Here is a 25,036-nt window from a genome sequence, read left to right as displayed (position 1 = left end):
TGGTAGATTTTTCTTCTTCTTCTTCTTTTTTTTTGCTGAACTTATTTTTTTTTAATTATAACTTTTTATTGCCAGAACCCATGCCTGGGTAATTTTTTACAACATTATCCCTTGCACTCACTTTTGTTCCGACTTTTCTCCTCCCTCCTCCACCCCCTCCCCCAGATGGCAAGCAGTCCTATACATGTTAAATATGTCACAGTGTATCTTAGATACAGTATATGTGTGCAGAACTGAACAGTTTTCTTGTTGCACAGGGAGAATTGGATGCAGAAGGTAAAAATAACCCAGGAAGAAAAACAAAAATGCAAGCAGTTTACAACTCATTTCCCAGTGTTCCTTCTTTGGGTGTAGGAATTAATGTCAAAGAAGTGTTCCCAGTGTTCTTTCTTTGGGTGTAACTGCTTCTGTCCCTCCTTGATCAATTGAAGCTGAGTCAGTATGGTAGATTCTTAATAATTTGTTGAAAGATTTTTTCTGCTTTTACTGCTTTTAGATGTTATTCTCAACATATTTTCATTTGGCAAGTTTTGACATTAGTAAAAGCCTGGCAAGGAGGGACGGGTTGCAGCACCACTATCTTGCTTTGGTGGGGATAAAACTTCCCCGTCTCTTTGGGCAACTTCCTTTTCTTTCTTGACTTCCTTCTTGCCAGCAAGGACGCGGCTCCTTTAAACACCTGGAAAAGCGTCTCGGGTTCGCTGGCGAGGACACGCCCCCATACCTAACTTATTCCCTCTCTCCGCCCCCCGGGGAGGAGGGGTGGGGCAACTCTTTCCTGTCGTCATTTCCGGCTCCCTGTCACTCCCGAGCTAACAGCAGAGTGTGCGGCCGCAGGAACGGAGCGTGAGTCATCGAGGCCGGCGCCTCCTGCCCTCCCCTCCCCTCCCCTCCTCCGATCGCGCCGCGCCGGGGCCCCGTATTAGGCCGGGGCCACCCCGGCGGCGCCCGAGCCCGGGCGTGCTGTGGGCCGAGCGGCCGCTTTGGGCTCCCGGGGCGGGAAATGGCGGAGCCCCTGCCCTCCTCAAGGCTCCCGTACGAGGGAGGCGGACCCCGCGCCCCGCGCCTCGCGCCCTCCGGGCGGCTAAGGAAGAGGCGGCGGCGGCGGCGGCGTTGGTAGCTGCAGTTGCAGCTGTAGGCGCCTGTGGGGGCGGGCCCGCTGTCGAATCCTCCCCCCTTAGAAAGAAACCCTGGCTCGGAGGGCGGCCGTGGAGGGGCGCGGGCCGGGGGCGGGGGCTCGGAGTTTGGGGGCGCCGCGCGCTCCGGCGAGGGCAGGGACCATGCGGCGCTGCGGACCAGAGTCCGCTCCCTCCTTGGGCCCTTGGTTCGCTTCTCGGCTCGGGGCCGACTGGAGCGGGACGGGCAGGGGCGGTGTGTGTGTGGGGGGTCCGAGCGATGGGGGAAGGGGTGGCTGGCCCTGGGCTTCGGCGGGGGGGGGGGGGGGGGGGGGGGGGGGCAGGGAAAGGAAACGCTTCGAGGAGAGAAGGAGAAAATGGCGCTTGGAGCAAGTCCCTCCCCTTTACCACACACGGAGTCTCCTCGGCTCCTCTCCAGCCATCCCACCCTGTGAGGCCGCCCCCTCCTCTTCTTCTCCCCCCACCACCTACTTTCTTCCCTCCCTCGGTCCACCCCTAGTGACCCTCGCTGCGAGTCCCCTTCCAGCTGCTCGATGGATGCACCGCGCATCTCCTTCCCCAATCGTCCCTCCTAACCTTCCATCTTCCTGCAGTTTCTTTTCTCGTATGATTCCTGTCCGGGTGCTGATTTTCTTATTTATCACCATCCTCCTCTTCCTCCTCAGTTTTCTCGTCTCTTCGCTCCCCCTCTTGCTTCTCCATCCTTCCTTCCATCCTGAAAGAAAACAACTTTCTTCACATTGCATGCATTAACTAACCTATCCAGGACAACCTTCCTCTCTTGCCTAAATTAGGTAGGTTTTATGTTGGGGAGGCACCGTTAAAGAAAGATTTTAAAAAGAGCTTAATTTCTTTCTTTGAGAAATGCCGATTTAACAGAACGAAATGTAAATCGAAGCTGGTTTTGTATTAAATCTTTGGTTATTTTGAGTTTGCTTTCTTTACCACTTAACTAGTTCTAAATCTTAATGAAATTTGGAGGGTTGCTTTGAGATAATGTTTGTGGTAATAATCATTAAGTATCTTTCGGGGAAGTGTTTATTAAAGAAGTTGGCTGAGATTATGCTTTGGGTAGTTAAATTAATTGAAATGGCTTATATTTAATTCATGATTTTTCATTCGTGCAGAATACTAACTAATAGGGCAAAAAATTGAAGTCATTCTATTGACGGCTGATTCAGGGTGCTGGTAAATAAGTGTATTTTAAGAATTTGACCATTTAAAGTGGGTGAATATGAACAATTGTAATGACCTCTCTTTTTATTCCTCACCTTCAAGATTTTAAGTCAAAATTGACGGAACTATTTTGAGGGTATGATATGTACTTTTGGAGTAGGCTGCCAGTGGAGGATGTCCCACTTTTTTATTTTTACCTTGACCTAATATGGCACATATTAAAACTTAGTTAGCATGCCTTTTCAACTCTTCATAGCTGTTTACTAAGATTGGCTTGAGAGAAATATTGAAAATGTTCTCATTATTTTGATTTCCTAGAAAGGAAAAAGGTAGACCTCAAAACACCCAGTTTGTTTTGTTACTAGTAAGACGATCCTGAATTAAAATTTGAAATGTCAGGGGTAAGATAAAGTGTTTTCAAAACATAGCAGTATTTTGAAGTGGATGTAATATAGTTGGTAATTGTTTTTGGTTTATTATAGTCTTAGGAATTAATTGATTACTTAAAACTTTGTGAAATGTGAAAACCTGTAATTAGTCCAAGGTTAGCATTAGGTATGAAAAGAAAAATGACAGGTTTACATTGGTTGCTAGATAATGCTTTGTCTTAATGCTATGTGAAAATTAAGAATTTGATAATAAAACTAGATAAATATATCTGCATATAAAAGTTAGCAGTCTTGCTCATAATTTTTAATGGCTCACCATTACCTTCAGCTTGACATTCTAGGACCTTCAGGATCTAGGTAGACTCACTTGTTTCCTTATTGCTATCTTACATTAAAAAGAGGCTCAGTTCAAATCAAATTACCTGCTTTTTCCTGAACATATCTGATACCTTGCACACTTAAAAGTGCTGCGGGGGGAAAAAGTGCTAGACCTGGAGTCAGGAATACCTGATAGCCTTTGACATTAGCTTTATGACTCTGGTTATATCAAGTAATGTCTGTCTGCCTCAGTTTCCTCAGTTGTAACATGGGAATAACAATAGCACCTACCTTCCAGGTTTGTTGTGGGGATCAAGTGATATAATGCTTGTAAAATTCTGATCGAAGTGCCTGGCATATAGTAGGAGTTTACTAAATGTTATTCTCTCTTCTTTCTTTGAACTTATTGTTCCCTTTTCTGTACCTATCCTGACTATTCTATACATTCAGACTTCTAGTATTGTGTACTGCTTTCCAAGAGATCCTGCCCAGTTGTAGATAAAATCTCCATTATTCCTATAGCAGAGTTAAAAGAAATTGTCAGAATTGGAAAGGACATTAGGTGTCATTCTTCAGTAAAAAAGTATTTATCAAATGCTATGTGCTCAGCTCCATAGAGATGAAACACTTGGCTAAGATCATATATTATTTCAAAGCTGGGATTACCTTTTATTATTATTATTATTATAGCTTTTTATTTACAAGACATATGCATGAGTAATTTTTCAGCATTGACTCTTGCAAAACCTTCTGTTCTACCTTTTCCCCTCCTTCCACACCCCTTCCCCTAGATGGCAGGTAGAACAATACATGTTAAATATGTTAAAGTATATGTTAAATACAATATGTGTGTACATACCCATAGTTATTTTGCTGCACAAGAAAAACCAGATTTAGAAATAAGGTAAAAATAACCGGAGAAGGAAAAGAAAAATGCAAGCGAACAATAACAGAGGGAGTGGAAATGCTATGTAGTGGTCCACGCTCATTTCCCATAGTTCTCTCTGGGTGTAGCTGGTTCTCTTCATTACTGAACAATTGGAACTGATTTGGTTCATCTCATTGTTAAAGAGAGCCACACACATCAGAATTGATCATCATAGTATTGTTGTTGGAAGTGTATAATGATCTCCTGGTTCTCATTTCACTTAGCATCAGTTCATATAAGTCTCTCCAGGCCTCTCAGAAGTCATCCTGTTGATCATTTCTTAGAGAACAATAATATTCCATAACATTCATATACCATAGCTTATTCTGCCATTCTCCATTTGATGGGCATCCATTTAATTTCCAGTTTCTAGCCACTACAAAAAGGGCTGCCACAAATATTTTTGCACATACAGATCCCTTTTCCTTTAAAATCTCTTTGGGATATAAGCCCAGTAGTAACACTGCTGGATCAAAGGGTATGCACAGTTTGATAACTTTTTGAACACAGTTCCAAATTGCTCTCCAGAATGGTTGGATGCATTCACAATTCCACCACAATGTATGTCCCACTTTTCCCACATCCCCTCCAACATTCATCATTGTCTTTTTTTGTCATCCTAGCCAATCTGACAAGTGTGTAGTGGTATCTCTGAGTTGTCTTAATTTGCATTTCTCTCATCAATAATGATTTGGAGCATCTTTTCATATGGCTAGAAATAGTTTCAATTTCTGCATCTGAAAATCGTTCATATCCTTTGAACATTTATCAATCGGAGAATGACTTGGTCAGTTCTCTATATGTTTTGGAAATGAGGTCTTTATCAGAACCTTTGACTATAAAAATGTTTTCCCAGTTTATTGCTTCCCTTCTAATCTTGTCTGCATTAGTTTTTGCTTGTACAAAAACTTTTTAACTTGATATAATCAAAATTTTCTATTTTGTGATCAATAATGATCTCTAGTTTTTCTTTGATCACAAATTCTTCTTCCACAGGTCTGAGAGGTAAACTATCCTATGTTCTTCTAATTTATTTATAATATTCTTTATGCTTAGATCATGAACCCATTTTGACCTTATCTTGGTGTACGGTGTTAAGTGTGGGTCAATGCCTACTTTCTGCCATACTAATTTCCAATTTTCACTGGGATTACTTTAAAAAAAGCTAGACTCTATATTACTCTTAAAGGTTTGCAAAGTGCTTTACAGATGTCATTTTTATCCTCACAACAATGATGAGAGATAGGTGTTATTATTATCCTCATTTTACAGGTAAGGAAACGGGCATATGCAAGTTATAATTTAATTAACTGAAGAATCATACAGCTACTTAAGTGTCTGAGATGGCATTTTGAACTCAAGTTCTCCTGATTCCTGGTTTAGTGCTTTTCAGTGCACTTTGCCCGCTAGCTAGCTGCACCTTATAATGAGCTTTACACTGTAACCATCTCTGCATTCTGGGATACCTATCACATTCTACTTTTATTGTAGTTATTTGTGTACTTGTCATCTCTCCCCAACATATGTTCTGTTACTCCTTTTTCCTCTCTTGATAATTTCCTTGAAGACATCAATATGACAGTCTTTATATCATAAGAACATTTTGCACATAGTAGGCACTCAGTATTTGTTGATTGAAATAATCCTAAACAGTGAGTAATCCTGAATTTCAAATGTTTTCTTTAATCCTTACATCTCTTCTTAATATCTTATTTGTGTATACTCTTTGCTTTCCTGGTAGGAAGTAGGACAGCAGAATCCAGCTTAGTAACCCACAGCTTTTTTATTCCAGCTTCTCACAATTTGCTACCAAGTCCTTTCTTTTATGTTATTTTCAAATACTTCGCTCTTTCTCCTCCTTATCGCTATCTGCACTATCTCTATCTGTATCATGCTAATACAAAGTCCTTATTTATACCCATATGAACCATTGCAGAAACCTCCTATGGGTCTCTTTCTCTCTCTCTTTTTCTTTTTTGGGCCTTTATGCTCCTTTCTCTAATCCATCTTCTAAACTTTGTTACTATTAGGCTACGGGGTTCCCTGAATTGCCTATTGAGTTTAGATTTCTTTGGCTCCAAGGCACTTGTCAATTTGATGTCCATTCCATTTTTCAACATTTTCTACTGTTTTTCCTATTTTAAATATTCCAAATGCTATTTCCTTTATGAAGGTTTCCCTGACATTAAAAATTTTCCCTTTTGTGCCTATTATAGCATTTTGTTTTGTACCTTTCTAATGTTATGTGTATAGGAGGATGATAGATTTAGAGCTGAGAAGAACCTTTTATAGCTGAGCATCCCAAATGGTAACTTGCCCAAAGCGGTAAGTGACAAAACCAGTATTTGAACACAGCTCCTTTGACTTCAAATCCAGCAGTCTCTATTGTACCACACTATTGAATTTTATGTGTACATAAACACCCCTTTTCCCCATTCCCCAGTAGGGGCTTTGTCATTAAATTTTTTTTTTAATCTCACAATAAAACATTTGTTAAATTAAATTGAATAACGAGCTCAAAAAAAAAAATCCAGGAATATGGAGAAAAATTTAGGTGTTTGGATTTTGTTTATTTCTTTGCTTCCCCTGGTTCAAGATATTTTTTTCTACTTGGTAATTTATTGCTATCTGTATGATTAGTTCACATAGCCCGGAAATGTGATTTCTAGCAATGTACATAGCGCTCCTACTACTATAGACATCGAGTATAAACAAGTTATTTGTAGTAGAATTTGGCTTTTCTGTGGCATGAAATTGTTAAAATGATTAGAATATATTTAAAATTAACTCATAAGACATTCTTATGGTATATTTTCTTTTTAGGATGCCCAAATCAAAGGAACTTGTTTCTTCAAGCTCATCTGGGAGTGATTCTGACAGTGAAATTGACAAAAAGGTGATCATTTGAAACAGTTCATTTGCATATCTGTTGGTGATATATCTGTATGCTGTTCTTTCTTTTTTGCATTCAAAAGTGTAGGATTTCAGGATTACATGTGATTTTAAAGATCATGTAGTTTTTTAGTTTACAGATGAGCAAGTTAACTTATTTAAAAACCCTCAGAATGTAGGATGTGGGAAAGCTAAGATTTGAACTAAGGTCTTATAATTACAAATTTATAATACTGAAGGATACTTCTATAGGAAAGTAGAATGAGAGTGGATCAGAGTCACTATTTGCTCTGGTTCTAAGTCCTAGGAAATAAATTTTCCTTTATAGAGAAGGATCTGTCAGGATGTATGTGAAAGTACTTTGATTTTTCATTGGTGTGGGGAAATTGCTTTTTTATCCATAGTCACACAGCTGCTTACTGTCAGAGCTTGATTAGAATCCAGGTCTTGAGTTTGACATTTTGTCCGTTCTGCTGTATTGCCTATATTTAGTAATGAGACTAAAATGTCCTTGGACTCTTTGTGCCCTGTAGTTGATTTGATAGTCTTAACCCCCATTCTCAAGCTATTGTTTAACATGATCATGTTAATTTTGCCTATAAGACTTAACTGAATTTTATATTTGGTACACTTTGTATCTTGTGTAGTATTTGAATGGAACTATTTATTTGTAAGGAAATATGTTGGGATAGGTCAAACTTTCCAGTAACCATTCTCCTTATTTGTTGAGATAACTACCATGTGCCTGAATGAATACAATAACCTTTCTATTCGTGTCAAAATAATGAGTCTTTTCAAACTTATATTAGATATGTGATTGGAATCTTTTTAACTGCCAATTTCTTCTGAAAGTATTTTATTTCCAGCAAAGAGTAACCTGACTGAACTTGTTTGTTATATCTTGTAAGTACATGCAGTATGTTATGTGTTTTAGCTTTCAACTTTTTTCATGTTAAATTTATGTTAAGTGAAAAGTGGAAGCATTTTAGAAAAGTTGTATTTATTTTTATTTAGAGCTTTAAAAAGATAATGGAGATCTTTTATCCTTAGTGCTTAAACAAAGTTTTGATATTAAAGAAGATGGAATAAATAGGAAAACTTTATGTGACTAAAATGCTTTTAATATACTCTTTAACAGGGTTCTTTATGGTGAGTTAATTTTAACTACTGAAATCTAAATATTACAAATCCTGACTGCTTTACTTTCATTCATTGAAACCATTTAGTTTTCTTTAGTTTTTTAGTCTTTTAATTTTTTCATCATACCCAGTAAAATGCTGAATATAATATTTTTTTTCACATATTGAGAATATGATTTAGTGGATACAAGTCAAGAAAATGCCTATGTATTAAATCTCATTTCTCTGAAACTTAGTGGCTATATAGCACTGTTAACTTAGTGGCTATATATGAAATATCACTATTCTAGTGTCACCTGCATTCTCTCATAAAAAAAGATCCATTCCTCCCCCTGCACCCAGTAAAGGATCATGACTGCCCTCTACTGATTTGGGAAGGATTTTAGTTAAATACAATTTAGGACTATTTGGATAATTTTCAGAATATGACTGTTTAGAAAGCTTTTAATGTACTGCTGAAAAGTGCCATAATTATTTTGATTTCTATAATATTACTATATATATGTGTGTATATATATATATATACATATATGCTAATTAATATTTATATATTATAAAAGTCTTAAAATGTTAACTTTAAGAGCACAGCACAAAATATCTCTTTATTTTGTTCTTTTCAATAGGAGTGTTCTGAATTGCCATTCTCATTAGTTTATCTAATAAATGTGTAATTTGCTCTAAATAAAATAACATTTTAGTAACAAATATAATTACAAATTTCATCCATGATTTTAGTGTTTATTCAAACTCTGTTGCTGATAGTGACTTCAAGAGGACTATTGAAGAATGTGTCCTACTTTTCAGTAGACATGGTGAACTGTCAGGATTGGCCAATGAACCAATGTGCTGATTGCTTTTCTTGACTTATTTGTGGTAAGGTGGGGTCTTATTCTCACAGGAATTTATTGGAAAATTACAATTATCTTTAAGAAAAAGGTATAATAAATTTAAACAGGGTGACAAATATACTGCTCATTTTTACCATATATAATCAAAGATGATGGAAGACAATGTTCCCAATGAATAAATGGTTACTCTTTTGAAAACAATGCCCTACACTTGGGGATTTTAGTTTTTTGTGGTTCTATCAGTTGTAGAATCATGTTAAACTTAAAAAAAATTTTTTGTTTGCATACTTTGACCTTATTTAAAATTTTTATTTTAAGGCAAAGAGGAAAAAGCAAGCTCTTCCAGAAAAACCCATTAAGAAGCAAAAGACAGGAGAAAGTTCCAAAGCACCAGCTTCATCCAAGCAAAGCAGCAGCCGAGATGATCATATGTTCCAGGTAAAGCTGACAATTATATATTCTTAGAATCAGAACAATTTCCACATATTTTGGTGGCAAAGATTGTGAAATAAAAGGAAAGTAAAAAAGACTTTTTATTTAGAGTGACAGGACTTGGGTTTTGCATTCTGAGTGGTATTTATTACTCTGTAATAAGACACTGAATGTTTGCCCCCATGAAATGGAAGAATTTGGTCCTGGTGACTTCCATATCCAATCTAGATCTGATCCTATTTAATTATATGACTTATAGTCATCATCATTGTTGTAATTGAAAGGATGCACCATTTCATTGTTCTTTCCAGTGAAATATTTGTTTGGACAACACTGAGAATTGGTATAGCACAGTACCTGGACTATTGTGACCAAAGTTGTATGTGACTGAAATTGTATGTATACTGCCAGATTTAAAAAAAATACTTTGTAGGGCAATTCCTACAATTAAAATGTTATAGGAATTAAACTAATGAATAAATTGTGGGCTAGTATTTGTCTTTGAAAAAAGTGAGTCTTGAGCTGACCTTTAGATAAACTCCTAATTAACAAAAAACTGCATTTTAACTGGGGGTAATTAAATAATCAGACAGTAACAGGAGTGAATTTGTTTCCAAGGAGTTGATAAGGATTCTGAGGAAGAATTAGTGTGAGAAATATGGCTAGACAAAGTTATACCCCATCAGTAGACTTGAATGCCAGAGTAGAGAGTCTGATTTTATTTTGATAAGCAATAGGGAGGGTTGTTGTTTTTGTTTTTTTTTTTTTCCCTAATAGGGTTTTAAACAGGGAAATGACTTGATGAAAGCATTGTTTTAGGAAGAGTAATATAGCTTTAGTGTATAGATTGATTTGTTCCTTGGAATTGGAAGATAAGATGACAACTGGAGACAAAGACTACTTAGAATACTATATCCTTCTCTCCTTTATATATCTTGTATTTAGTATTTATATATTGTGTTTTCTTAAGTATCTAATTGTGTTACTCCCATGGTCACCAAACTCCAGGGACTCCCTGTTGTCTCTTAAGATAAATTTCCCTATTTAACTTTTAACGCCCTATCCCCAGTTATTTTTTCAGCTCCATTATATGCTATCTTTTCTTGAGTTTTTGAAATCCAAATAGGCCTTCTCTTAGTTCCTTGTTCACAGCAGTCTTTCACTGGCCATTCTCCCATGGTTAGAATCCATTCTTTCCTTAGCCTCTTCCTCATACAATCCCTTTGTTTCTTCAAGATACAGCTTAAGCTTCATCTTCTACATAAAGCTTTTCCTAAAACCCTCAGTGCCATTGCCCTTCCTTCTAAACCTGTTTATTTTTCTACTTTGTAGAAATATATCATATTAGTAAAAAATTTTTTTTCCACTCATGTTGAAATGGCATTATCAGAGTTCTCTTACTTGACAGTTATTTAATAATTGTAAAAAAGTACTCTTAACATATTTACTAATCAATATCAAATACTTATTTAGCACCTATTATGTGTCAGGCACTGTGGTAGGTGCTGGGACAAGAATAAGGAATGAAATAGTTCCTACTTGCAATGAGCTTATATTCTAAAAGAGGAGATAAGTAGTACATTTAAAATATATTCATTAAAGTTAATAAATACAAATTTATACAAAGTGGTTAAAAATGAGGTTGTTTTGGAAAGAGGTCTCTACTAGTTGGGAGTATCAGAAAAAGCTTTATGTGAAAGATGGTGTCTGAGCATGTTCAAGAAAGATAAGGACATTGAGGTGGAGTTTAGAAAGGAATGTATTCCAGGAATGAGGGAGTGATCAGTGAAAAGGTATAGAGATGGAAGATGAAGTATTGTGTATGAGGAACAGGAAGATCATTTTGAATGATCTTGAATACAGAAGTGGGAGAAGTATCCAGTGAATCTGAAGAAATAAGTTGGGGGTTAGGTTTTTAAAGGCTTTAAAAGCTAAATAGAGAAATTTACATTTTATCCTAGGAAACCATTGGAGTTAGTTGAATTGGAGAATCACAATGTGAAATCTGTGCTTAAGGAAAATTACTTTGACAGGGGTATGTAATATAGATTGGAGAGAGAGATACTTGAGGCAAAGCGATTATAGCAATCTAAACTAGAGGTGATAAAGGCCTGGATTGAAGCTATAACTATGAATGGAGAGAAAGGGGTCAGATGTGAGACATGTTGTGAAAGGTAATGAGGAGGAAGAGTGAGGAGTCCAGGATAATACTAAAGTTATAAATCTGGGAATCTAGGCAGATGGTGCCTTTAAGAAACAAAGTAGAGAAATTTGGAAGAGAGGGTTTTTGGGGAAAAATAATGGCTTTAGTTTCAGACTTTTTGAATTTTAAGATGACCCTGGGATGTCCAGTTTGAAATATCCTAAAGGAAATTGTAATGTGGGTTTTTGGTTCAGGAGAAAAATAGGCTGATTTATTGGTCTAGGGATCATTTGCATAGAGAAGATAATTGAATTCTAAACCTATGATGTTAACAAGAGCTTGTTGAGGGAGAAGAAAAAAGGATAGAGGAGAACCTACTGTTAGGAGGCCAACCAAAGACACTGACAAAAGGAGGGAGGCAGAACTAGAAGAGACTAGTATCACAAAAACCCAGAAGAGTAAAAACTCTCTAGATAGAGAGATTGGTTAGCAGTGTCAGATTCAACAGATAGATTGAAAAGAATTAGGGCTGAAAGATCATCTGATGATTAAGAGATAATTGGTAATTTTGGAAAGTTGAGTTTTTTTGAGTGATGAGATTTCATTTTAGGATAATAGGTTATAGATTTAGAGCTGGAAAGAACCAGAAAGGTCATCTGGTAATAGTTTAGAACTGGAAGAGACCAGCTATCCAATGTGGGACCACAGTCTGGAAGGGACTAATCATCCAATGTATCCATCAAATTCTAAAGGAATTTCTTCATATATATACAGACCAAGCTTTTAATTTTGCTTTTTTTGATCAGCATATCACATTGCTAATTCATATTGAGTTTTGGTCTATTAAAACCACAGATCTTTTACAGATAAAAATGTTACCTAGTCATCTTGATACTTTTTATTCAAGTGTAAGGCTTTACATTTATTTCTCTTGTTTTTTATCTTATTAGGTTTAGCCCTATATTTTGGTTTGCCAAGATCTTTTTGTTTTTTTTTTATTTTTTTATTTTTTATTTTATTTATTTATTTATTTTTATTTAATAGCCTTTAATTTACAGGATATATACATGGGTAACTTTACAGCATTAACAATTGCCAAACCTCTTGTTCCAATTTTTCACCTCTTACCCCCCCCCCCCACCCCCTCCCCTAAATGGCAGGATGACCAGTAGATGTTAAATATATTAAAATATAACTTAGATACACAATAAGTATACATGACCAAAACATTATTTTGCTGTACAAAAAGAATCAGACTCTGAATTATTGTACAATTAGCTTGTGAAGGAAATCAAAGATGCAGGTGTGCATAAATATAGGGACTGGGAATTCAATGTAATGGTTTTTAGTCATCTCCCAGAGTGCCAAGATCTTTTTGGACCCTGACTTCATTATCTAGTGTTAGTTATTTCTGCCAGATTTGTGTTAACACGTATATTTGACAAGGATGGCAGGTAATAAAAGCCTGGCCTTTTAAGTGAGGAGAATAGTGTGAATAGGAAAGTTGTTGTGGAGAGAGGAAAAAAGACGGTGAATGGGAGTGTTGTTGTGGAGGGAGAAATGAAAAAACCAGGCAGCTGATTAGATATTTTAGGGATATATGGAAAATGCTGAATTGAGAATGACTAAAAGATTTGTAGTGTTCTTAACAGAAATGGTGGGATTTGGAAGAGAGTAGGATTTGATCAGAAAGGCTGTAAGTTGTATTTTAGACATTTTTGATATACCTGGAACAGATAACCCTGTATAATTATTTTACTGCAAGAAAAAATGTTCTTGTTAGACAGTTTACCTGAATGGGAATTTTTGAATATGATTTTAAAATGATCCTATGTTATGGAAATGATCCTTGGATTCTGAAGGCTATGTCACTAGAATATAACATAGAAAGTAACCTGGGAAAGGTTTTGGATACAGGTGGGACCATAGTCTGATCAAGTTTGCAAAGGCCTCTTGCTAGAAGATTACCACCAGATTTCTTTTACCATAGTAACTCATAAAATAATTTCTAAGGTGTGAAATAGGAGTGTTATCTGTGTCATCCAGATTAATCTTTACTGATGGAATTACTACTATTTAGAAGTAAATATCTGTTATGTACAAAAATGACCAAATAATATTTGTTCAAATCCAAGGCATACTGTTCAGCATCACAGTAATCCAAGTCTGTGCTCCAATCACTCATGCCAGAGAGGTCAAAGTTGATTAGTTCTGTGAAAACTTAGAACATCATCTAGAAATAACACCAAAAAAAATTATATAGGGGATTGAAGTGCTGAAGTAGGAAATAAAAAGATAACAGATATGTTTGGCTTTGGAGTACTAACTGAAGCAGGGAAGAGACTAATTTAAAATACAGTTTTTTCAAGATAGCTTGCTGGTCATAACAAACACTCTTTTTGACAACCCAAAAGGCAACTCTACATATGAAACATCACCAGATGATTAGTATAATGTCAGGTTGATTATATGTTTTGCAGCCAAAGATAAAGCTCTATAGAGTCAATTAAAACAAGACCTAGAGCTGATTGTGGCTCACATCATGAGTATCTTATTGCAAAATTCAGACTTAAATTGAAGAAAGTAAGGAAAACCATCAGACTATGTTTTATTCTTTTTTTTTTTTTTTAATTCATGTCCAACGCTTTATGGCCTCGTTTAGGGGTTTCTTGGCAAAGATACTGTAATGATTTGCTATTTAATTTTCCAACTCATTTTATAGAGGAGGAAATTGAGGCAAACAGGTCATATAGCCTCTGCCTGAGATGGGATTTAAACTTTGAAAGTTGAGTTTCCCTGACAGTAGGCTCAGTACTCTTAATCTATCTTGCCACCTAGTTGTTTTCTATCAGATCACATAGATATGAGCTCAGTAACATCCCTTATGAATAAAAAGTGAAGGTGAAAAATAGATTTCAGGGATTATATTTGGTAGATAGTGCCACAGTGCCTGAGCTATGGAGATAGAGGTTCCCAGTATTGTACAGGAGGCAACAACAAAAAACATTCCAAACAATTAAGAACACAGAATTGCTGTCTAAGGAGATTTTATAAATAGCTGAGGAAATAAGAAAACTGAAAGGTAAAGGAGAAAGGGAAACCCAGGTGAATTCAGAATCACGGAGCATAGCAAGGAGAGATAAGGTTTTCTTAAATTAGCAATACTAAGAAATAGGGAAAAAAAACAAAAGAATAGGAAAAAGATCTCTTTAAGAGATATCAAGGGAAAGTTATATACAAAAATGAGCATGATAAAAATAAAAATAGGGATTTAACAGAAGCAGAAGATATTTAAAAGAGGTGGCATGAATATATAAAAGAACTATAAGAGAAAGATCTTAACATCATTGATAAGTAATATAGTGTGATTACTAATCTAGAATGAGACATCCTGTAGAATGAAGTCAAATGGGCCTTAGGAAGCATTGCCAACAATAAGGGTGTAGAGAAGGTGATGGAATTCCAGCTTGAGCTATTTAAAACCCTAAAAGATGATGTTGCTAAAATGCTACACTCAATATGCCAGCAAATTTGGACAACTCAATAGTGGCCACTGAATTGGAAAAGATCAGTTTACATCCCAGTTTTAACAAAGGGCAGTGCCAAGAAATGTTCAAATTACTGAATATTTGCATTCTTTTTACATGCCAGCAAGGTAATGTTTAAGATTTCACAAATTAGGCTTCAGCAATATATATAAACTGAGAATTATCAGAAGAGCAGACTGGTTTTGAAGAGGAACGAGAGATCAAATTGGCAACATTTGATAGATTATGGAGAAAATAAAGGAGTTCTTGGTGGGGAGGGTGAGAGGAAAGAACTCTACTTCTGCTTCATTGACTATGCTAGCTTTTGACTCTGGATCACAACAAAAATGTGGCAAGTCCTCTAAGAGATGGAAGGTACCAGATCAATTTACTTGTTTTCTGAGGAACCTAGAGCCACGGATTGCTTTAAGATTGGAATAGAAGTACAACAAAGCTGTATATTGTTATTTTATTGATTTAACTTAATGTAAAATACATCATGTCAAATATTACATTGATTAAGTCAGAATCTAGTCTTTGAGAAATATCAAAAATCTCAAATGCAAATGATACCATTCTTTTGGAGGAAAGTGAAGAATTAAGAAGTTACCTGATGAGGGTGAAAGATGAGAATATAAAAGTTGTTTTGAAGCTTTACATCAAAAACCTTAAACTCTTGGTAATTGGTCCCATCATTTCCTGGCAAAATAGAGGGAAGAGAAATGGAAACAGTGTCAGATTTTATATTCTTGGGATCAAGTTCATTGCAAATGGTGACTGCAGCCATGAAATTAAAAGATGCTTGCTCCTCCTTGGGAGGAAGCATTGGCATATCTGAAATGCATAATGAAAAAGCAAGACATTTACTTTGATGACAAAGGCCCATATCATCAAGGTTATGGTTTTTCAGTAGCAGTGTTTGGCTGTAAGAGTTGAACTATAAGGAAAACAGAGTATCACAGCATCAATGCTTTTGATCTGTGGACTGGAAAAAGACTCTTGAGAGTCCCTTGGACAAACAGGAGGTCAAATTAGTCAATACTTAAAACTAATTCAGGCTATTCATATACTTTGTTCACATAATGAGAAGTCTAGACTCACTGGAGAAGACCTCAACGTTGGGAAAGATTAAAGGGAAAAAGAAAAGAGGATGGCAAGTAGATAATTTCAGGGAAGGAGCAAACACAAATCAGGACTGACTTAGAGATAATAGAGGATAGAAAGGCCTACCATGCTATAGTTCACTGGGAGTGGGATGGAGGGGAGGTGTGTACAAAGAGTCAGAATGGCAACAAAAATCTGTTATATGCAACTTTTTGTTCAAAAGAATTTTTGGAATTCATCTCAGAAAAACAGTTTTAAGACTATTAACCAGGCTGTAAAAATAGTTCAATTTACTCTAGCACTTAAACAATTGGACCTATAGTAGATAGTTAATGTTTTATTATTCTAATAAATCATTTATTGGACAGTCTTTCTCAATCAAGAAGCATTTATTAAAGGCCTATTATGTGCGAAGCTCTGGGAATATAAAGACAAAAAGGAAACAATTCCTGATGTTAAGGTGCTTATAATCTATATAAGGAGATATGCATACGCATAAAAATGTACAGAATATGTAAAAGGTAATTTAGTGGATCAAAAAAGGCCAAGGTTATCTTTTTAAAAATCTAACTTAGTAAAACCTAAACTGTTGCTTATTTTTTGAACCATTTCTTTAGTTCTTGTTTAAAGCATTTATTTCTGTTTTTTATATAATACCTTGTTCCTTTTTTGCAAGAAGTGATAGAAAATTATAGATACTATCTTGTATCTTGATTTAGTAATCCATTTAAATTTGTATTTTCCCCAAACAAAAAAGCCTAACAGGAAAAGCTTTCTGTAGCCCTCATAGCCTCAATCCAATTAAAACTCTTCACAATCTTTTTGTGCATTCTGGTCCAGCCATTATGGCCTTTTGGTTCCTTGTACATGACACTCTGATTTCTTGTCTTCTTAAATTCACACTTTTTACCTATGCCTGGAATACAATCCTTGCCTTAGTCATTAATTGTCTTCAAAACTTGATGGAAACAGTTCCTTCTTGCCTTCTTACTTTCCTCCTTCTCTTTTTCCAAATACACATATAGTTTTTTTTTTATTTTTTTTTATTTTTTTTATTTTTTTTTTTTATTTAATAGCCTTTTATTTACAGGATTTATACATGGGTAACTTTACAGCATTAACAATTGCCAAACCTCTTGTTCCAATTTTTCACCTCTTACCCCCCCCCCCTCCCCTAGATGGCAGGATGACCAGTAGATGTTAAATATATTAAAATATAACTTAGATACACAATAAGTATACATGACCAAAACATTATTTTGCTGTACAAAAAGAATCAGACTCTGAATTATTGTACAATTAGCTTGTGAAGGAAATCAAAAATGCAACACATATAGTTTTCAACATCTCTTTTTATAAGACCTTGTGTTCCAATTTTTCTCTCCCCCACCCTTATCTCCTTCCTCACTAAGACAACAAGTAATCTGATAGAGGTTATATATGAGCATTTCTTTTAAACATATTTTCATATTTGTCATATGCAAGAAAAATCAGATCAGAAGGGAAAAAAGCCATTAGAAAGGAAAAAAAAATCATACAGACAAAAAGTGAAAATACTATATTTCAATCCATATTCAAGCTTCATAGTTCTCTCTGGATGTGGCTGACATTTCCTATCCCAAGTCTATTGGAATTGCCTTATCACATAATCATGTTATTGTGTACAATGTTCTCTTGGTTCTGCTCGTTTCACTTAGTGTCAGTTCATGTAATTCTTTTCAGGCTTTTCTGAAATCAGCCTGCTCATCGTTTCTTCTAGAACAATAATATTCCATTACGTTCTTATATCATAACTTATTCAGTCATTCCCCAACTAATGGGCATCCACTCAATTTCCTGTCATTATCACTCCAAAAAGAGCTGCTACAAACATTTTTGTACATCTGGGTCTTTTTCTCCTCTTTTATGATCTGTTTTGGATACAGACCCAGTAGTGATACTGCTGGATCAGACGGTATGCAGTTTTAGAACCCTTTGAAACCGAGTTCCAATACCTTACACCGTACTTCATGATACATATTAATTATGTGGCCTTAATATTAAAGGTCATAAATAAAAAAAAACCGAAAGATCATATGTTTCTCAGAGCTATGAGTAAGAGATGTATTCTTAAGCAAGAAGAGAAAGAGGCAGTTACAAAATATAAAATAGATAACTTTGATGAAAGGAAATTGAAAAGGTCCTGCACAGACAAAATTTATGCATCCAAGGTAAGAAAGGAAATGGATAAATGGAAAAAACATTTTTGGGTAATCTTTGTTAAAGGTTTAATATTCAACATAGATAAATAATTGATAAATATGTGCATATAACAAATTCAAACATATTGTGTACACACATACACACACACACACACACACACACACACACACAAAAGAGTTGTAGCCATTGCCCTGTAGATAAGTGACCAAAGGTTCTGAACACAGTCCTCAAAATAATTGCAAAATATTCATGACCACATGAAAGAATACTCTAATGCATCATAAAAAAAAATGCAAATCAAAATAGCTTCTAAGGTTTCACTTACACATTGTAATTTGTCAAAGATGAACTTTATTATATAGATGTTTTGACTTTATTGAGAACAATAGTCAAATAGTAATGAGATTTTTCATAATCAAATAATAGAATCAGATAGTTTTAGTAATTAATGTGATTTAAGCTATACACAATTTATTGTGCAAATAAATACAGATACTTCTACAACCTTATTTTATTTGCAGATTGGAAAAATGAGATATGTCAGTGTTCGGGACTTCAAAGGAAAAGTCCTAATTGATATTAGAGAATACTGGATGGATCAAGAAGGTGAAATGAAACCTGGTAGGAAAGGTGAGTATTTTAAAGATAACTGTGGGAATTGTTAAGATGTGTCTATACTTATATGTGCCTAAAGAATACATATAGTGCAGAATTTAGAGTTCTTGTCTGAAGAATTTACCTAAAACCTAATTAGTCCAGCTTCTCATTAGGAAATTGTCATTAATATGAAAGTTAATTAAATTTTCTCTTTGTATTTATCTTATTGTAGGGTTAAAACCAAAAACTATTCTGAAGCCTTTTTTTGGCCTGTAGGTGATGATCTTAACTTCTTTTAGGCTATACTGTTGGGATCTATTTTGTCATGACACAAGTACTATCATACTGGAAAGACTTCAGCTTTGGCAATCAAGCCCATCACCAGAAAGTTGTTTACTAGTTTTTTGGCCAATGAAACTCATGAAACCACCTACCGAGGCATGGGAGAATTGTGAATTATCCAACAATTGTGTATGTGTTCTAGTTGGAATTTTTAAAAACACAATCTGTTATTGCACAGATTTAAACATTATCTATATTCACATAAAATTTAATATGATTAAAAATTTTATTTTCATAGTCCAGAAAATTTTCAGAATGTTCCTTTATGATCCATCAAGTTGAGTTTTTAATTATTTTTTAATATATTTTGCTTTATGATATTTGAGATAATAGGATGCCCCTTGGACTGCCACAGAATTAGTTGGAAATACTATTTTCTTAAGTTCTTTTCTCTAGGAGGGACATATTCTCTGTCTTTGATCTGTAAAAGAGATTAATTGCTGATATTTATCCCTATTTCTGACCTTTCCCTTCATCTTCTCTCACATTTGTTTTATTGAAATCTGTTTATTCAAGAAGCCTTTATTGGGCACTTGTTTTTTTTGAATCCCATATTTGGTACCATAAAGGAAAGAGAAGACTTAATCTTTGCTTTTGAATTAAGGAAATAGCTTAATTTTTCTTTTTTTTTCAGTTCAACAAATATTTATTTAAGGGCCTTTGGGGGGTACAGAACATTCTGTTAGATGCTTGAGAGATAGAAAGTTTAGATAAGACATGGTCTTCATCTTGGATAATAATAAAAGTTCACATGCTTCTTATAGTGCTTTAAAGTTTTCACAACCCTGACTTTGAAAGTGGCTTTGAGGCACATTTGAGGTAGTGTATGCAATAGATGAGGGAACAACCTGACTTGTTGGGGATGGGGGGGATTGAATTCCTACTAAGTTTTGGGCGTTGAGATTCAAACCCAGGGTACACCTGACTCTTAGTATTCTTATAGCATGCCATATTGTTGAATTTAGTCTAGTTGGGGTGTGAGGCAGAAACACAAATTACTCTATCATGCATAATTTCATAAATTCATTAAGATGAAGAGTAAAGTGTTTTGTGTGAATTCAGAGAAGGGGCCATGATTGCTAGTGGGTGGAAATCAGGGAAGGTTTCCTGGAGGAAGTAGCCTATTATTTGTCCTTTAATGAATAATAGGTAGAAATGCAATAAATGAAAGAGAGATGACATTGCAGACATTAGGGAGTAATAATTCCTATTAATAATAAATAATAATCATTCCTAATAATCTTTAAATAATAAAAAAGCATGTAGTGTTTTAGAGTTTATATAATCTCATTTAATTTTTTTGCAATGACCCTGGGAGGTAGGTTATTCCCATTTTACTGTTGAGGAAACTGAATATGAAGTTAAATGTCTTGCCTAAAGACAATTAGTTCAGTAAGTGTCTGAGGCAGTATCTAAACTCGGGTCTTTTTAACTCCCAAGTCCATCGTGTTCTGTTGATGAGTCACAAGTATAATAAAATTGGCAAAGTGTAGTGTTATTGGGAAAGAGAGAATACTTGGTTTAGTTTGGTTGGTGGTACATAGAATAAATGGAGGGGAGAGGATAGTAAGAGATAAGACTGAATGTTAAGAGTAGTTTTTATAGTGAAAAAACCACTGACTCTTAGGTTTTAATAACTTGTGTTCATAGCCCAGTTCTAACATATGTGACTTTGGGTAAATTTCTTAACCTCTCTGTGTTTTAGGGTCTTCATTTATAAAATGAGGGTATTGGACCATTAACACTACTCATAAGGATAATTTGTATAGAAGATAACTAAAAAGAGGAAGAATTGAAGAGTTAAAATTTCTTAGGAAGCCATTACAATGATCAAAATGATTTGTGTTGAAGAATGGTGTAGTGACAATTGAAATTAAAAAGAAGAGGGATAGTTAGAGACTTAATGGAGATAGAATTGAAATGATTCATTGTGATTGGAAATGAGAGATGAGTAAGAGAATGGCTTCAGACTTGAGATTGAGTGCCAAACAGAAATGATTAGAAGGAACAGATATAGGGATGAAGATAATGAGCTCAGTTTTGGACATTGTGATTTAGAAGTATTAGGAGTAATGACATCTATGTAGAGATTGTATGTAGATAGGAAGAAAGGTAAGTCTGTTGATTAGAAAGGAGATTTAGGCTGTAGATTCAAATTTGAGATATAACTGCCTAGAAGATATTTTTTATGAGTCTATGAGTTTGCATAGGAAAGAGAATGCTGAGAAAAGAGAAAAGGGCCAAGAAGAACTTAACTTTAATATGTTGGGGAGGAAATGAAGGTCTCTTGATAAAGAGTGATAAGGTAGTCTCTGTGGCCAAAGTAAAAGTTGTTTTTAATGGTAGTAGTGCACTCATCAGCAATTGGAGAACCAAAGCAGCCACATGAACACAACTATTTGAACTGCCTCAAAATACTAGCTCATGACAAAATTCTGCTTATTTTCATTATTTTTTACCTCACTTCTCTGTCATTTAGAGTATCTACTTACTGAATTCCCTTTTTATACAAAATTTCATTGTCTCCTACGTGGTATTGTTAACTTTGTTGCTTTTTCTGTAATATCTATCATCTTTAAATCTTGTTTGGATTAAATATTTGTGTTTCATTTGCCTTCTATCTTATTTCTGCTTTTTCAGTAATAGAAAGTCCAACATATTAGTCAATTTTTTGTTGTTGCTGAAAATGCTCAATTATTTGAAATAGTTTAAATAGCCTTACATTTGCTATGTATTTTACAGTTTTGCCTTCTGCATATGGAAATCTCCAAAATTCATTTTTTTTCCTCCACTTATTTACTCATAGAATTAATGCATGAAATACTGGAGGTTTGGAGAGTAAGATAGAAAAAAATATACTTGATTTGATAAAACTTAAATCACAATTAAGACAAGGCAAAAGAGTGAATAACTAAGAGTTAATTGCATCCATAGTATAATTTTGTATAAAGTATGATAATTTACTAGTATATCACACATTTTTATTGTCCTACTTTAATTTCTTGAGATGTGATATTAAAAATGACTTTCACTGTCTTGGGTAGTAATTCCCTTTATTTGTATTGCTAAATTTTGTAGCTTACAGAATTTAGTGAAATGTGAATGTTGAGTGTTTTGTATAGTTTTCTGAAATACTAAAGTACCCTGCAGTTTGTGGTTTCCCTTCCCCAAGTTAGCTTCATCAGCAATATCCAGAGTCCTGGCCTGGGGGCCTGTACCCTAGGAGCTGCTTAACCCTCTAGAACTAAGGTGGTTGACCTGGGTTCCTATGGATCTTTGGAGAAAACCTTACTTGGTACTGGATTTGGTTGTTATGCAGCAAATTTGTGCATGCCTGCTTGGTTTGCTAATTTCCTGATGACTGTGCTATCATGCAGATTATTTTTTGCTCTGATTACTTATCAAGATTGCATAAGAATGTTTCAAAATTGAAAGATACAGTAATCCATCAAAATGGAGCTGGTGTATAAGAGCAATAATGATCTTGTTTGGCCTGACCAGAGGAGGCTTTGTGGGGAAATAAAGTACTACATAGCAGTAATAAAGATTTTTTTCTTTTTTAAATTCTTAATGGTATTCAAGATCGCTAATTTAAAATTTAAATTGTGATATTTTAGTTGTAGTTACATTTGTAAAGATTTGCACTGAAAATAAATTTTAACTCTATTTTTTAAAAAATATGTTTTAGGTATTTCTTTAAATCCAGAACAATGGAGCCAGCTGAAGGAACAGATTTCTGATATTGATGATGCAGTAAGAAAACTGTAAAATCAGAGCCATATAAAACCTGTACTGTTTTAGTTGTTTTAATCAGTCTTTTTACATTGGCTTTTGTTTTCTAAACTATTTGTTTTCCAAGCTATTGTATATTTGGATTGCAAAACAATTTGTAAGATGAATCCTTTTTTTTAAATGTGCATTAAAGGTGTATTCTGAGTGAAGCTAATTGTCTATACTTTATTAAAAAGGTATGCTTTACATCCACCACCTGGTGTGAAATAAAATCAAGTAATAAAATCTAACTTTGTGGCCTTTTTTGATGAGAAGTGTTGGTTACCGGAAAGGCTAGTATTTGCAATTTGTGTATCTTTTAGTTTCAGTTCAACTGATGTTAAAGGAGACATTGAATAGCATTGAATTTAACAATAAACATTTGATTTGTGAAAGATAGAGCCTATCATTTTTTTCTTCAAAATATCCAAATATCCAAAACTGATTTTTGACTGTAACTTTTTGCATTATCATAATTTTACTTCTACCCTCTTCATTTCTTTCATTTTCCTCTAAGGTGGCTTGTCTTTTTGAAACTTTATTCCACTTCTTTCCCTTGATGATATAATGTTTGTTTCTACAGACTTCAGTGTTATTGAAATTCTGAGATATTCATTTGGGTATCATTGTCAATTTAAACACTGTTTATGAAAGCCTTAGGATTAATACTGTAATAAATACTTTATACTTCAGAACAAACATTGTTTCTATTTATTCTAAGCAAGTGTATGTTAATTACCCCAGAATTCTATGTAATTATCAAGCCACCTTTTTTAGTCTGTAAAAAAATCATATATGAAAGTCTTAATTTTCCTTTACTTTTGGAAGATGTTTACAGATTTTAGGATGATGTCTGTAAAATCAGATATTATTGTTAAATTACCTCAGACTAGGATTTAATAAAAATCCAGAAAGTTTACTGGTCCTAACTTTTTATTTTAGATACTGAAAATATGGATAGTATATAGACTTTGCCATCTGAGAGTATGATAGTATATAAACTTTGTCATCAGAGAAATAATTTTGCTGAACCATGTTGCTATATTATTATAGTAAACTTTTATACTAATAGGCTGATACTTGTTTTCTATGGTTTCTCCCATATTAATCTGTTGGGAATGATATTGTTTTGGCCATGTACTTAAGTGCCAACATGCACCTAAGTGGATTTGATTGACCTAGACTTAGCTTTTAGCTCCTTTACCCTATTATGTCTGAAGAGGAAGGCACAGAAATGGTGAAATAGAAAATGTACATATAGTTTGATATAATAGCTGTAATATCTGAGCATAGGAGTGTGTGAAACCATAAATTAGTTGTGAAAATCTTGTGTGTATTAAAAGAAAGTATAACTGAATAGTTAGAAAAGATAGGGAGACTAATGGTCACTCAGCTTTAGATTGAAGGCAAATAGAGATAGGAATACTTTTATTTTGAATGATCCAAATTTGATCACATTTTAAGAATAGAAAATATATATTCAGGTAGGACAATGGAAAATGAGATTCTTTTACTATGGTGGCACTTAAGATCAATTCATATAACCATGTGATTATGATTTATTCATGTTATTTTTTTGAAAACCTTTTAAGAATAAATTGTGGACAAATTGGATTTGTATTTGGTAACAAAATGGCTACTGCCAATAACCAGCTTGGACATTAGTGTTTTCATTGATTTTCTGCAAATGCTTGGAACGCATTCACTCTTCCTATTATGTGTATTTGTTTTGCAGTACAGAAAACATTTTATAATAGGTGCTTAATTTTAAGACTAACTGGCCAATGAATACTGATTCTTAACTGAAAGTTACTCTTTTTAATTGAGATTTTGTACTTTTTAGATGACTTCTTAGGGTATCTTTTGATTAAATACATCTTTAGGAGAATAAGGAAATTCTTGATATATAATAGTACCTATGATAAAGACCAAAAGATTCAAATTGTATTTATCTAAATTGAAATTTTGCCCAGTTTTTGGAGGGAAACAGTTAACTTTATTAACTTATCTGAAATATGATTTAACTAACAAGAGTGGACTTGAATTTGATTGTAAGGAATAATGAGGTGGTATATTTCAAAGCTTTAAATAG

General features: G+C 34.6%; 1 protein-coding gene across 1 annotated transcript; it reads left to right on the top strand.

Annotated features, from left to right (window-relative positions):
• Positions 1-744: 744 nt before the first annotated feature.
• SUB1 (SUB1 regulator of transcription) lies at positions 745-23,339 on the top strand. Its single transcript, XM_003759954.3, has 5 exons — positions 745-846; positions 6,771-6,843; positions 9,145-9,264; positions 18,756-18,864; positions 22,862-23,339. Exons 2-5 carry the CDS (start codon positions 6,772-6,774, stop codon positions 22,939-22,941), a joined length of 381 nt encoding a protein of 126 aa, XP_003760002.1. The 5' UTR covers positions 745-846; position 6,771; the 3' UTR covers positions 22,942-23,339.
• The last annotated feature ends 1,697 nt before the right edge of the window (positions 23,340-25,036 follow it).

This window comes from Sarcophilus harrisii, chromosome 1 (assembly GCF_902635505.1).
Source record: "Sarcophilus harrisii chromosome 1, mSarHar1.11, whole genome shotgun sequence".
Taxonomy (NCBI): domain Eukaryota; kingdom Metazoa; phylum Chordata; class Mammalia; order Dasyuromorphia; family Dasyuridae; genus Sarcophilus; species Sarcophilus harrisii.
This window is presented reverse-complemented; position numbering and strand designations above follow the sequence as displayed.